Source organism: Onychostoma macrolepis, chromosome 17, assembly GCF_012432095.1.
Source record: "Onychostoma macrolepis isolate SWU-2019 chromosome 17, ASM1243209v1, whole genome shotgun sequence".
NCBI classification, from domain to species: domain Eukaryota; kingdom Metazoa; phylum Chordata; class Actinopteri; order Cypriniformes; family Cyprinidae; genus Onychostoma; species Onychostoma macrolepis.
This window is the reverse complement of record NC_081171.1, coordinates 4,321,937-4,335,136: the sequence shown is the minus strand read 5'-3', so window position 1 is coordinate 4,335,136 and position 13,200 is coordinate 4,321,937. Positions and strand designations below refer to the sequence as shown.

At 39.5% G+C, this 13,200-nt stretch overlaps 1 protein-coding gene and 1 pseudogene across 15 annotated transcripts in view; both read left to right on the top strand.

The window, feature by feature from the left end:
* The window catches only part of LOC131523534 (NACHT, LRR and PYD domains-containing protein 3-like), a 454,982-nt pseudogene that overhangs the window by 371,115 nt on the left and 70,667 nt on the right, over positions 1–13,200 (top strand).
* The window catches only part of LOC131523484 (utrophin-like), a 32,190-nt gene that overhangs the window by 4,300 nt on the left and 14,690 nt on the right, over positions 1–13,200 (top strand). For all 15 annotated transcript variants that reach the window (XR_009266783.1, XR_009266782.1, XR_009266786.1 and 12 more), the window contains exons 4-10: positions 251–362; positions 3,028–3,290; positions 8,349–8,427; positions 9,121–9,181; positions 9,666–9,727; positions 9,901–9,975; positions 10,635–10,836. Coding sequence is in view for 8 of the 15 variants with exons in the window: in XM_058749918.1 (XP_058605901.1) it covers positions 251–362; positions 3,028–3,290; positions 8,349–8,427; positions 9,121–9,181; positions 9,666–9,727; positions 9,901–9,975; positions 10,635–10,836 (854 nt within the window). In the remaining 7 variants the exon portion in view is untranslated. The remainder of the gene's footprint in view (positions 1–250; positions 363–3,027; positions 3,291–8,348; positions 8,428–9,120; positions 9,182–9,665; positions 9,728–9,900; positions 9,976–10,634; positions 10,837–13,200) is intronic.

Genomic DNA, 13,200 nt, shown 5'->3' with positions numbered 1-13,200 from the left:
GTTTTCCTTCTGATATTGACCACAAAACATCTTCCCTCTGGTTCAACGATTTTGTTCCTCAGTTTGTCACTTTCCGCTCAGCTAATGTTTGGGTTTATACATTGCTTTCTGATTGCTTTTCGAGTAATTATATCTCCAATTTCACCACCTCTAAATTGTCTGGAATGAGCTGTAATGAATGTCTAGCTTTATCTGTGTGATTTAGTTTAAATGTCACACCTCTGCATCTTTAATGTGTTGTTCGACACAGGCCCTGCACAGCGAGTTGATTGGACGGAGGCAGGATGTGAATCAGATGAGTCTGTCTCTGGCTGTTCAGCCAACAGCAATGGAAGTCCAGAGCAATATAGAGACGGCTGCAGGTGAGAGACTGCTTTTGTCAGTTTTATGTCCTCCCAGAGGAACATTTTATTTTTTGGAGGTTTCTCTTTCATGGCACAGGAATTCTCAGTTATGTTTCATAAAAGAATCAGCCTATGTTGTAGATAACAAAGCTCTGATCATTTGGTCTTGGGAGAATTCGATAAGAAATGCCTGGGCTCATACTGAAATCTTTAGATTGCAGGCTTTGATGTCTTGGCAAAGCTCAGCACAGTTTGAGACATTGTTAAGATTCCTTCTGAAACTCTGGAGGGGGCAGATGTGAGATTTATAGGGGTCTTTTTCTCAAGAGAAACATCTGAGAAGCAGGAGACTTTAACAAAAATTAATTTACTCCTTTTACTGTGTAGGAGAGTTAATTCACATATTAAAGAGATCTTATTTGAGATTTTTCTTTTATATAGGCTGGGCATGTATTTTATACAACATGTAGGCCTAATGCACAACAGTTTATACATATCTACATTACGTGTTCAAAAGTTTAGGGGTCAGTAATTTTAAATTTTTAATAATTAAACATAAAAGCTACATTTTCAGCAGTCGTTCAATCACATACCGTTCAAAAGTTTGAAACATGTATGATCTTTTTTATGTTTATGAAAGAAGTCTCTTACTTACTGACCAAGGTTACATTTAGTTGTTCAAAAACATTAAAAACAGTAATATTGTGAAATGTTATTACAATATGAAACCTGAAATTACAATTTATTACAATTTTCTATTTCAGTATATATTAAAATGTAATTTAATCCTGTGATGCAAAGCTGAATTATCAGCATTATTACTTAGAGTTAATTTGCAAAAACAGATAACTCTGTTTTTAACAGTTCTCAGAAATCATGTTTTTTCATTGTGCATTCCAATTAATCTCAATCAAACTGCAGTTGGGTTATTTTGACTAGGTTAAAAAACAAAAAAACAAAACCAAAAAAACAGTTAATTAACACAAAACACAATAAAAACATGATAACATAATAAAAACATGATTTATGAAAATTTAGTTATCTGTTTTTGCAAATAAACTCTTCACACACACACACACACACACACACACATATATATATATATATATATATATATATATAAAATCCCCCCCCCCCAAGATTTTTACTTGTCTTTATATTGTTACCATTGATCAATTTATGTATTTTGCTGAATAAAAGTATCAATTTCTTTTTAAAAATCTTACTGACCTCAAACCTTTGAATGGTAGCATACATTAAACTCACACATTTCTCTGTTAAACACACTTTGTTGCAGTGACAGATTTCACCCATCAGTCTGGTTTTGTCTGTTTCTGTTAAAAATGCCACCAAGTGTCAAATTTTATGTGTATTGTCTTTCTGATGTAAATGGTTGTCTCCTGGATTCAAACACAAATTTTTTATTGCACCTTTCATTTCTGGAGGTCATAGTTTTAGGCTATAGCGTCGCTGCTGCTTGATTTATGTGTCTCTGTAATGGCTCAGTGGACACAATAAACCTTATAGGACACAAAGTGGAAAGTGAGAGAGTGCTGAAGGGGACGAATGTAAATCTGAGCTGGATTTATAGCAGCTGATCGCAAAGGAAAGATTAGATTCCAGAGTAAAGAGACACGGTAAGTGCTGGTCCACAGTAATATGTTTGGGACTAGGACTCTTAACTACTAAAATATTCAGTCCTGTAAAACCCAGTTTACATGTATCTGACATGAACAAATAAATATGAGCAGATAAACATTTTTTAAAGTAGCCTGCTGACAAAGAGTATTTGTACATTGAAGCTACTAAGTTAAATAATTTATCTAACTATCCCATTCTAAAATGTATAATTTAATCAGAACCACAGTTTTATAAAAAAAAAAAAAGAAGAAGAAGAAACAATTACAATTATGCATGTAAACATGAAAAAATTGACTTTAAATATAACTAACTAATGTTGTCCCTAATTTATACAAAAAGTCATACAAAAACTAAATCATCAAAATAGAATAGAAATGCCACTTTTTGGAATCTGTACGTTTACAAGAACCGTCCAAACAAACCGATTTAATAGAAAGAATTTAAAAACACATCTCTTCCATCTTTATTTCACCCACTCTCTATTCTAATTCTATTCTTAAAAAAAAAAAAAAACTTGTCCCCTTTAGACTTGCAATCTATTAATTTACTAACTGCTTATTTTCTTAAAAATTATTTTAAAAAACAAAAACTGCTACGTGTACTGCATTAAGCTAACTGAGACTTGTTATAACACTTGCATATCATTGCTCTTTTGTTGATTTTGATTGCTTCCGTTGTCCTCATTTGTAAGTTGCTTTGGATAAAAGCGTCTGCTAAATGACTAAATGTAAATTTAAAGAATTGAACTTTCCAAAGCTACATATAAGACAGAGGAAGCCTAAGTTTGTGTGACATTGAAACAGCTACACTGCTAATCATAGCTTAAAGGTGCTAATCATAGCTTAAATCATAGCTTACAGTTAATCTACTGTAACAATGTAAAGGACGTCATGGACATCGTGGACTATAGATGTCACCATAGTATCCAGAAACCCACAGATCACAAAAAAGATGCTACTTGGATTAAATAATCACTCTAAAATGACATGACGTGGAACATCTCATTTGAGGTCATTTGACTGATGCTGTCTTTAACTTTCAGCAGAGACAGTCCAGGAGGAGAAGATTCGTCAGCTGGCTCAAGCGGTTCAGGAGCAGGCCATTGAGGTCCAGCAGCACTGGGAGCGGTTCAGTGCTCAGGCCGCCAGCTGGCAGCACGAGGTTGACTGGGCTCTGGGAAAACTTCAGGATCTCCAACATGCCATGAACCAACTGGACCTCGGCCTGGCTGAGATGGAGAATGAGAGCTTGCACTCTGAGGAACACAGCATGGTCAACTGTGTGCTGGAAAACGTGGAAAATATTGTGAGTTCAAATTAAAAATTACAGCAAGGATTTAAACGAGGCCCATTAATGCAATAAATAAAATTAACTAATAATGTGCATGTCACACCCATGGACGTTCTGTTGTGTTTTCTTTCCCCATGTGCTCACTGCTCAGTGTGACCTAGTTTTCCTTCTATGTCTGATTGTGTCATTAGGTGCAGGTGTGTCTTGTCGATTATTCTCATTTACTCTCCCATATAAGTTGTAGCCAGTTCTTTGTTTCTTTGTCTCATCAACGTGAATGTGTGCATTAAGCCTTCCTGTTGTGGATTACCTTGTGTGGATATATTAAAGACTTTTACTTTCAGCTTCATTTTCGTGCGAGTTCATTACTCACAGCACCGGGACAGAAGACCGGACCAAGAAAGTAAAGCGCTGTGATCTACCCCGTTTATTTTTATTTTTTTCCCTGTTTTTGTTTAATGGAGTACGCCTCTAGATTCACAGGATTTGTTTTCATTCACCCTCAAGTTTTGTCATCTTGCCGTCACCAGCCCCTATGACAATAAGACATTAAAGTCTCTTTTCTGGATCAGGGCAAATTTCCATCACCCAGTTGACCTCCCAGACACCACGGCACTGAGCTGGAGGGAAGCTATTATCCGGTGGAGAGCATCCAGTCCCAATCCAGAACAAAGCCCGACCCAGAGCCCAGCCAAGCATCACTGTGCTGCGCGGAGCTGCCCGAGCCTTCCGCAGATGGAGAGCCAGAGCCTGCCGTGGTCATTGAGCCATCGCCATCAGGAGCGACAGAGCGGAAGATTGCCCCAGAGCCTGAGCCCGAAATGTCTGACCAGGTGTGAGAGCCGACAGCACAAGCCACGGTGGATGAGACAGTGGAGCGTGAGAGCACAGAGAGAAGCCCTGCCCACTGTACCACCACTGAGGGTGAGCGGAGGCAGGACTCGGGAGATCTCATGGACTTTTTCTCTGAAATACCCAGTATTCCGTCATCTTCCTGTCCTGATACGGCCATGGAGGCCGTGAATGGATTATCTTTCTACCCTGAACTATCTGTCTACACTGAACTGTCTGCCTGCCCTGAACTATCTGTCTGCCCTGAGCTATCTGCCTGTCTTGAAACGACCATGGAGGTCGTTCCCCTGTATGCAGCGCTCCCAGTGTTGGGAGTCACGATGTGGTGTGTATGGGCGACACACACATCCCTGAACCCTCTACCTGTCTCCCACCCATCCTGCCTCCTCCTGTCATCCCTGCATCAGCTCTGCCACCGCTGCATCCTGGCAGCCCCTCAGCTCACCCTCAGCCCACCATCTGTGCAGTGGGATCACTGCGGGTCTGCCAGTCTCCATCAGCGCCGTGGCTGGGGGATCCCTCGTCTCCGCCTCCAGCCTCCGAGTCCCTGACTCCGCCTCGGCCCGTCGAACCAGCGGCTCCACCATGGCTCCTAGCTCCCTTGTCCCCACCGTGGCCTGTCAGTCCACCAGCTCCACCGGGCTCCATCGTCCCTCCGGCTCCGCCTTGGTCAATCGTCGACCATCCACCACCTCCGAACTCCACTCCTCCGGCTACACCTTATCCCTCCGTCCCTCTGGCTCTGTCAGGCTCCTCCTTCCCTCCGGGCCCACCTTGGTCCTCTGTCGCTCCGGCTCCACGGCGGCCTTTCGGATCCCCATCTCCGCCTTGGTTGCTGGAGCCATCTTTTCCGCTTTGGCCCTCCAGATCCTCCCCGTCGCCCTGGCTCATCGGCTCTCACCGCCTCGGGCTCCAACACCACCTGCTCCGCCGCTGTCGGTTGGCCCCCTGGGGCTGTCAGCCCTTCCTCCACCATGGCTCCTCCCTCCATCGGCTCCACCGTGGGCCGCCGTCATAGCTGTCTGGGTCCCACCTGGCTCCTCCTCCTGCTCCAGTTCCCTTCTGTCGTCACCCTGGCTCCTCCCTCTGTTAAAGCCACCCTGGTCCCTCCTGTTTCCTCCATGGCTACTCCCTCCGTCTGATCTTCCCTGGACTCTGTTTGTCATCCTCCTCCCGGGTGTCCGTCCTCCGTCCGAACCTCCTCCAGTACTGTCCATTCCTTTGTCCTCCTCCTAAGTCCCCCTCTGTCCCACCCTTTGTTCCTGCAGCACGAGGTCGCGCCTTCCGGGAGGGGGGCGAACTGTCACACCCATGGACGTTCTGTTTTCTTTCCCCATGTGCTCAGTGTGACCTAGTTTTCCGTCTATGTCTAATTGTGTCATTAGGTGCAGGTGTGTCTTGTCAATTATTCTCATTTACTCTCCCATATACGTTGTAGTCAGTTCTGTGTTTCTTTGTCCAGTCTCGTCAATGTGTATGTGTGCATTAAGCCTTCCTGTTGTGGATTACCTTGTGTGGATATTTTAAAGACTTTTACTTTCATCTTTGTGCGAGTTCATTACTCACAGCACCATGACAGAGCAATTCATTTGTTACAGTATTATTAATCAGGTCCAATAAATACTAGATCATTACAATTTTTGATTTTAATAATGTACATGTTGAAATTTACATTTACCAAGACTAATAACTGTTTTAGAATAACTTCGCATTGTTAGTTCATGTTAATTAATGTAGTTAACTAATGTTAAATAAATAGGACCTTATTTTTATGTGCTACCAAAATAATTTTTTTAATTATTTTATTTTTTGTTGTTTCTGAATTAGTAACATATACTTTTTCTATTTCATGTTTCAGAATTGTTCTTCAAAATGTTTTAATACCTGATTTAATTTTAAGCTTAAAATGATCACCTTTCAATATAAGCTGGAATATGTGTCTTTTTTTTATATTTTATATTTTTATTATTATTATTATTATTATATTTTATTAGTATTTGTTTTTTTATGACATTTTTTACTATTCAACATTTAGGTATATGATAACCATATTTGAGATTATTATTAGGAGTCTACCAGTATTTTTGAGAGAAGAGGGAAAATTTACTCTAGTACTACAGATGTCAGTGTGTTCACGCTCTTGTCTTCAGTTTATTCCAGTTTGACCTCCACAGACTTAGAACTCTATTATATACTTGGATATGTCATAAGCAGCTCATCCCTCATGTCTCATGTGATGATCAAATATGACATATTCTTTGTAATTTTAGCCTTGAATAGAATAAGGCAGATCCAGTAAATAGATCAGACTCAGATTTGACTGTACAAGGGCATTTCAATAAATGCGGCAGCAAGACTTCTCATGTGAGTAAATGCATCTGTTTGATTGAACCGTCCCACCAGGTCAGATTAGGTAGAGGCTGCATACACACAAGGCCATCAGACCACGCCACCTATTGATCATACAACGTCAAACATCAGGATCAAGATGGAGTTACAATGGTTAATGGTTAGATGTGCAGTAATGGTCACAAAACCATCTGAAATACTTTTTAAGCTGTATGTATCCATAGTGATGCTAAATATAAATAAATGTAAATAAAAGTAATAATTGAATCATCCTAAGGCCATGCAAGATGTAGATGAGTTTGTTTCTTCATCTGAACAGATTTTGAGAAATTTAACATAACATCTCTTGCTCACCAATGGATCCTCTGCAGTGAATGGGTGCTTGCAGAATAAGAGTCCAACCAGCTGATAAAAACATCACAATAATCCACACCACTCCAGTCCATCAATTAAGCCTTCATGTTTGTAATAAACATGTTCATCATTAAGAAGTTTGTAACTTCAAGAGTCCTCTATCCAAAATATTGCTGTATTTTGAGTATTATTTTTTTGAGTCCAGTGTATTTTGATGTGAGAGGACAACGGGGGATGGACTTTTTCACTGGAGGAAGCATTATTATGGATTTTGGACTATTTTGGCAAGAAGCAATGGTTTAAAATTAAAACGCCATGATGGATATGGTCCTTACACTCAGCTTTTCACTTCACAAGATAATGATTGATGGACTGGAGTCGTGTGGATTATTGTGATGTTTTTATCTTCTGTTTGTACTCTCATTCTGACGGCACCCATTCACTGCAGAGGATCTATTATTGGTGAGCAAGTGATCTAATGCTAAATTACTCCAAATGAAGAAACAAACTCATCTACATCTTGGATGGTCTGAGGGTGAGTAAATGTTTAGCAGATTTTTATTTTTGGGTAAACTAAAGGTCAAAATGTTAGATTATTTACACCTCAGGTTTAGAATATTTCTTACTAACCCACATAATAGCCAATTTGTGCCACATGGGCAACAGATCATTAGAGCCGGTTGGCGTCCCACTCTGAAATGCTCATAAGGTGCATTCAAACACCCAGCGTTGACCTTGAAGAATCAATTATTTTTAATCATGCATTAGGATCACTCAAACCACACGGAGTCCAGTTTGTTTTTGATTGCTCCTTTACCCCACAGTGTTGACGAGTGTGTGACTGTCATGTTGTTTTGAGGATCCTGTGGGCAGAAATATTGACCCTCCGTATCGATCTGGGCAGCTGGAGAACATAGATAATTAAGCTGCTACCTGCCCAATGACACTCTTGGGCCTTGTTTCACCAACACCCCTCATCAAACCACAGTCAGGCTGCTACTGACTCATTTTTGGAGCTTGAACAACAACATTTTTCACCCAAAGTGAGCATTTTGGGATTTCATGTAATAGTTATATTAATATAACTGAAAGAGTTGCACCATTTGTGCTTTTGGGATGTGGCATTGTCTATCACGCAAGATGAAAAGGGCACTCATTATATTTTGGCAGAGATGTGTCTCCACAGACTCTTGAAGGCAGGCGTGTTGGATAATGAGCGTCTGGTCATTCCAGGAGTGAAGTACCAAAGACTTCTTTCTCATATTCTCAGAACAATGTCTTTATTTTTCTTCAGAGTGCCCCCTGCTTAGTCGTCTCATAGGATGAAAAAGCCTTTAAAGCACTGTAATTTTCCTCTGATCTGAGCTACCATTATGTCTCCATTGGGGGGGTCTGTTTCGATCAGCGCATTATGGTCTGATAGCACAGTAAGATGTTAGTCATAATTTTTTATCTTGCCATTTGGTGTAGTCATAATCCTTCGATCTTGATTGTTTGAGAATATTTTATTCTTATCAGGGGATTGTGGGTAATCAGCACCGGCAGTTGCAATGCTCTCAAATGGATAAGAGACATTTCTCCCATGACTTCTTGTCTGGTAAGTTGGGTAAACATTTTTAAGCATTTGTCAGTACTCCCATAGTCATGGAAAACCTTTCTAATTCTAAAATGGTGATTTTTTTAGGTCTGGAACACTTATGTGAATTAATAAAAAGTAACTGAAAAGTAATTTTTGTAGTGAATAATGTATGGTATACATTACCATTCAAAAGTTTGGGGTCAGTTAGACTTTACTTTTTAAAGAAATGAACGCTTTTTCAGCAAGAATGCATTTAATTGATTAAAGTGACATTAAAGATATTTATAATGTTACAAAAGATTTGTAAAGATTTTGAAATAAATGCTGTTCATACAATTTCATATTATTACTGTTTAATTGCATTTTTAATCAAATTAACATTTTTTTTATTTTTTATTTTTATCACATAAATGCAGCATAACATACTTTCAAAAATATTATACATTTTTGACCCCAAGTTTTTGAATGGTTATGCTCATTTTTTAGTTATACTCAACTCTAGGATTTTCATCGGCTAGAAATTGCTCTTTTTTCATTTTTTTCTTAAAAATCTTTATCCGGGCAACTGGAAACAGCTGAAGAAGTCAAGAAAAACCATTGTTCAGAAAACCCCAATTTGTCTTAAATACTTTTTCCACTTTATAATAAAAACCATACTGCGTGAAAGTTATTCAAATGTCATGACTTTGAAACCTTCTGTCTCCCAACCAGTTTCCGTTCAGTTCCCTTGGCAAAGAGCTGTTTTTCATAACGGTGTCCCTTATTATATCAAGTGAGTTGTTTCATACATTATCATCTCTGCTATGACACATCATGCTCTTCATCTGATTTCCCGTGTGTTCAGTTTTGCATTAGAATGAAGTCATTCAACAAATTTTAATCTAGTTGCAGTCACCCTTACTAAATTGTATTATAATAATTTCCTTCAGAAATCATTCTAATATGCTGATTTGCTGCTCAAGAACCATTTCTTATTATTATACATGATGAAAACATGTTGTGCTTAATATTTTTTCAGGATTATTAGATGAATAGAAATGAATTCATTAATTCATCAATTTAATGCATCCTTACAGAATAAAAGTATTGATTTCTTACAAAAAAAAAAAAAAAAAAGGCTCCTTCAAATAACTGTGAGAAGCTCTTCAAAACTTTCTGTCAGTTTTATTCTTATGCTTAACATATACCAAAATACATTTTCCATGGTACATTCCTTTAAGGTGAATTGATGTTAATTATTATTAATTATCTTTCAGTCATGAGCAGCAGACCACCTCGTGGGATCATCCAAAGATGACACAGCTATTTCAGTCAATGGGTTTGTTCTTGTTCCTGTCAATCAGTGTCAAGTCTTTCTGTCTGTGTAGTTCACTAAACATTTTCAGTATGCATGCTTTCTAACATTTTGCTCTTTATTTGAACTTGAGAACTAGGACTTTTCTTCTTGATAATATTCACATCCAGCCCTTATGTTTTACCCTCAATGTGCAGCTGATCTGAGCCATGTGCGTTTCTCCGCTTACCGCACAGCGATGAAGAGCCGCCGGCTACAGAAAGCCCTCTGCTGTGAGTGATAACCTATCATTGAAGTCTTATACTTGTACTTTCCTAATAAAAAACAGTTCCATGGTTCTTCTGTGGGGGATTTTGTACCAAATACCATATTTGTTTGGACATTTATCATTGCATTGCAAATGACTGTCAATGTGAAAAACCCCTCATCACTTCTCACTCGAAATGACTTTTGGAAGTAAACAGATTACAAAGGCAATTTTCACCCAGCAATCTAGAGCTCTATCTGCTAATTTTGTCAGGACGTTTCTGGTACACTAACTATGAGCCTTTGATCTGCAGTAGGAGTTTTGAGAGCGTTAGAGCCGGCAAACCACCCGCTGACAACATTAGTACAAGTACAAGCTGTGCAGAAATAGCCTTCAGTCAGGTTAGCCGGATGGTGTTTTTGGTAACAAGACAGCAGCTGCTTTTTGCTTCATATCTTCGGATGTGGGTAATGTTGAGAAAGTGTAGTTGTTGAAATGTATAATTGGTTGCAAATCTGATGAATGCTGATAAGAAATATAATTTTTTGCTGCCTTTTCAGTAGGGAATTTTCATTACACGCCAACGGATGAGTTACGCTCTGGTGACTTTCATTAAAATGCACTGAATGGAATTCATTGTGGAGACAGAAGTGAGTGGAGATGAAATCTGTCTGTCTGTTTCAGTGGACCTTTTAGAGCTCAGCATCGCCCAGAGTGTCTTTGATCAACACAAACTCACGCGTAATGGGCATCTACTGGAGATTCCTGGCATCATAAACTGTCTCTGCACAATCTACCGTGAACTTCAGCAGGTGCATCCGGATCTGGTTAATGTGCCTTTGTGTGTGGATCTGTGTCTAAACTGGCTTCTAAAGGTCTACGACAGGTTTGTATGGGTCTTATGTTTAAAACAGTGGCCTTTAAACATGTTTAGACACTTAAAGGAATAGTTCACCCAAAAAGGAAAATTTGCTCACCCTCAGGCCCTGATAGATGTAGATGAGTTTGGTTTTTGGAACAGATTTGGAGAAATGTAGCATTACATCACTTGTTTACCAGTGAAACCCCTGCAGTGAATGGGTGCCGTCAGAATGAGAGTCCAAAGAGCTGATTAAAACATCACAATAATCCACAAGTAATCCGCACCACTCCAGTCCATCAGTTAATGTCTGGTGAAGTGAAAGTTGCGTGTTTGTAATAAACAAATCCATCATTAAGCTATTTTAATTTTAAACCATTGCTTCTGGCCAAAATATGATTGCATAATCCATAAAAATCTATCTATCTATCTATCTATACAGTGGGGCAAAAAAGTATTTAGTCAGCCAACAATTGTGCAAGTTCTTCCACTTAAAAAGATGAGAGAGGCCTGTAATTTTCATCATAGGTATACCTCAACTATGAGAGACAAAATGAGAAAAAAAAATCCAGAAAATCACATTGTAGGATTTTTAAAGAATTCATTGGTAAATTCCTCTGTAAAATAAGTATTTGGTCACCTACAAACAAGCAAGATTTCTGGCTCTCACAGACCTGTAACTTCTTCTTTAAGAGGCTCCTCTGTCCTCCACTCGTTACCTGTATTAATGGCATCTGTTTGAACTCGTTATCAGTATAAAAGACACCTGTCCACAACCTCAAACAGTCCAACTCCAAACTCCACCATGGCCAAGACCAAAGAGCTGTCAAAGGACACCAGAAACAAAATTGTAGACCTGCTCCAGGCTGGGAAGACTGAATCTGCAATAGGTAAGCAGCTTGGTGTGAAGAAATCAACTGTGGGAGCAATTATTAGAAAATGGAAGACATACAAGACCACTGATAATCTCCTCGATCTGGGGCTCCACGCAAGATCTCACCCGTGGGGTCAAAATGATCACAAGAACTGTGAGCAAAATCCCAGAACCACACGGGGACCTAGTGAATGACCTGCAGAGAGCTGGGACCAAAGTAACAAAGGCTACCATCAGTAACACACTGCGCCAGGGACTCAAATCCTGCAATGCCAGACGTGTCCCCCTGCTTAAGCCAGTACATGTCCGGCCCGTCTGAAGTTTGCTAGAGAGCATTTGGATGATCCAGAAGAGGATTGGGAGAATGTCATATGGTCAGATGAAACCAAAATAGAACTTTTTGGTAAAAACTCAACTTGTCATGTTTGGAGGAGAAAGAATGCTGAGTTGCATCCAAAGAACACCATACCTACTGTGAAGCATGGGGGTGGAAACATCATGCTTTGGGGCTGTTTTTCTGCAAAGGGACCAGGACGACTGATCCGTGTAAACGAAAGAATGAATGGGGCCATGTATCGTGAGATTTTGAGTGAAAACCTCCTTCCATCAGCAAGGGCACTGAAGATGAAACGTGACTGGGTCTTTCAGCATGACAATGATCCCAAACACACCGCCCGAGCAACGAAGGAGTGGCTTCGTAAGAAGCATTTCAAGGTCCTGGAGTGGCCTAGCCAGTCTCCAGATCTCAACCCCATCGAAAATCTGTGTTGCCCAGCGACAGCCCCAAAACATTACTGCTCTAGAGGAGATCTGCATGGAGGAATGGGCCAAAATACCAGCAACAGTGTGTGAAAACCTTGTGAAGACTTACAGAAAACGTTTGACTTCTGTCATTGCCAACAAAGGGTATATAACAAAGTATTGAGATGAAATTTTGTTATTGACCACATACTTATTTTCCACCATAATTTGCAAATAAATTCTTTAAAAATCCTACAATGTGATTTTCTGGATTTTTTTTTTCTTCTCATTTTGTCTCTCATAGTTGAGGTATACTTATGATGAAAATTACAGGCCTCTCTCATCTTTTTAAGTGGAGAACTTGCACAATTGGTGGCTGACTAAATACTTTTTTGCCCCAATGTATATACTGTATATATGCAGTGCCCTCCAAAAGTATTGGAACAGTGAAGACAAAATTGTTCTGTTGGCTGTGGAGTCAAGACATTTGCAAATATGATGAAAAGATGAATATGAGACAAAACTACAGAATGTCATATTTTATTATTAGCCGTTTCAACACATACATGTTTTACCAAATAAAAAGAACAGCACTTTTAGAATTCATCCCACTCATTGATGTGAGCATAAGTATTGGGACAGTTGAACATAAGGCAGATATAAAAGATTAAAAGCTATTATTTAGTTGCAGATCCCTTGCGCACAATCACAGCAGTGAGTCTGTGACCCATAGACATCACCAGACTCTTGCTCTCATCCTTTGAAATACTTTTCCC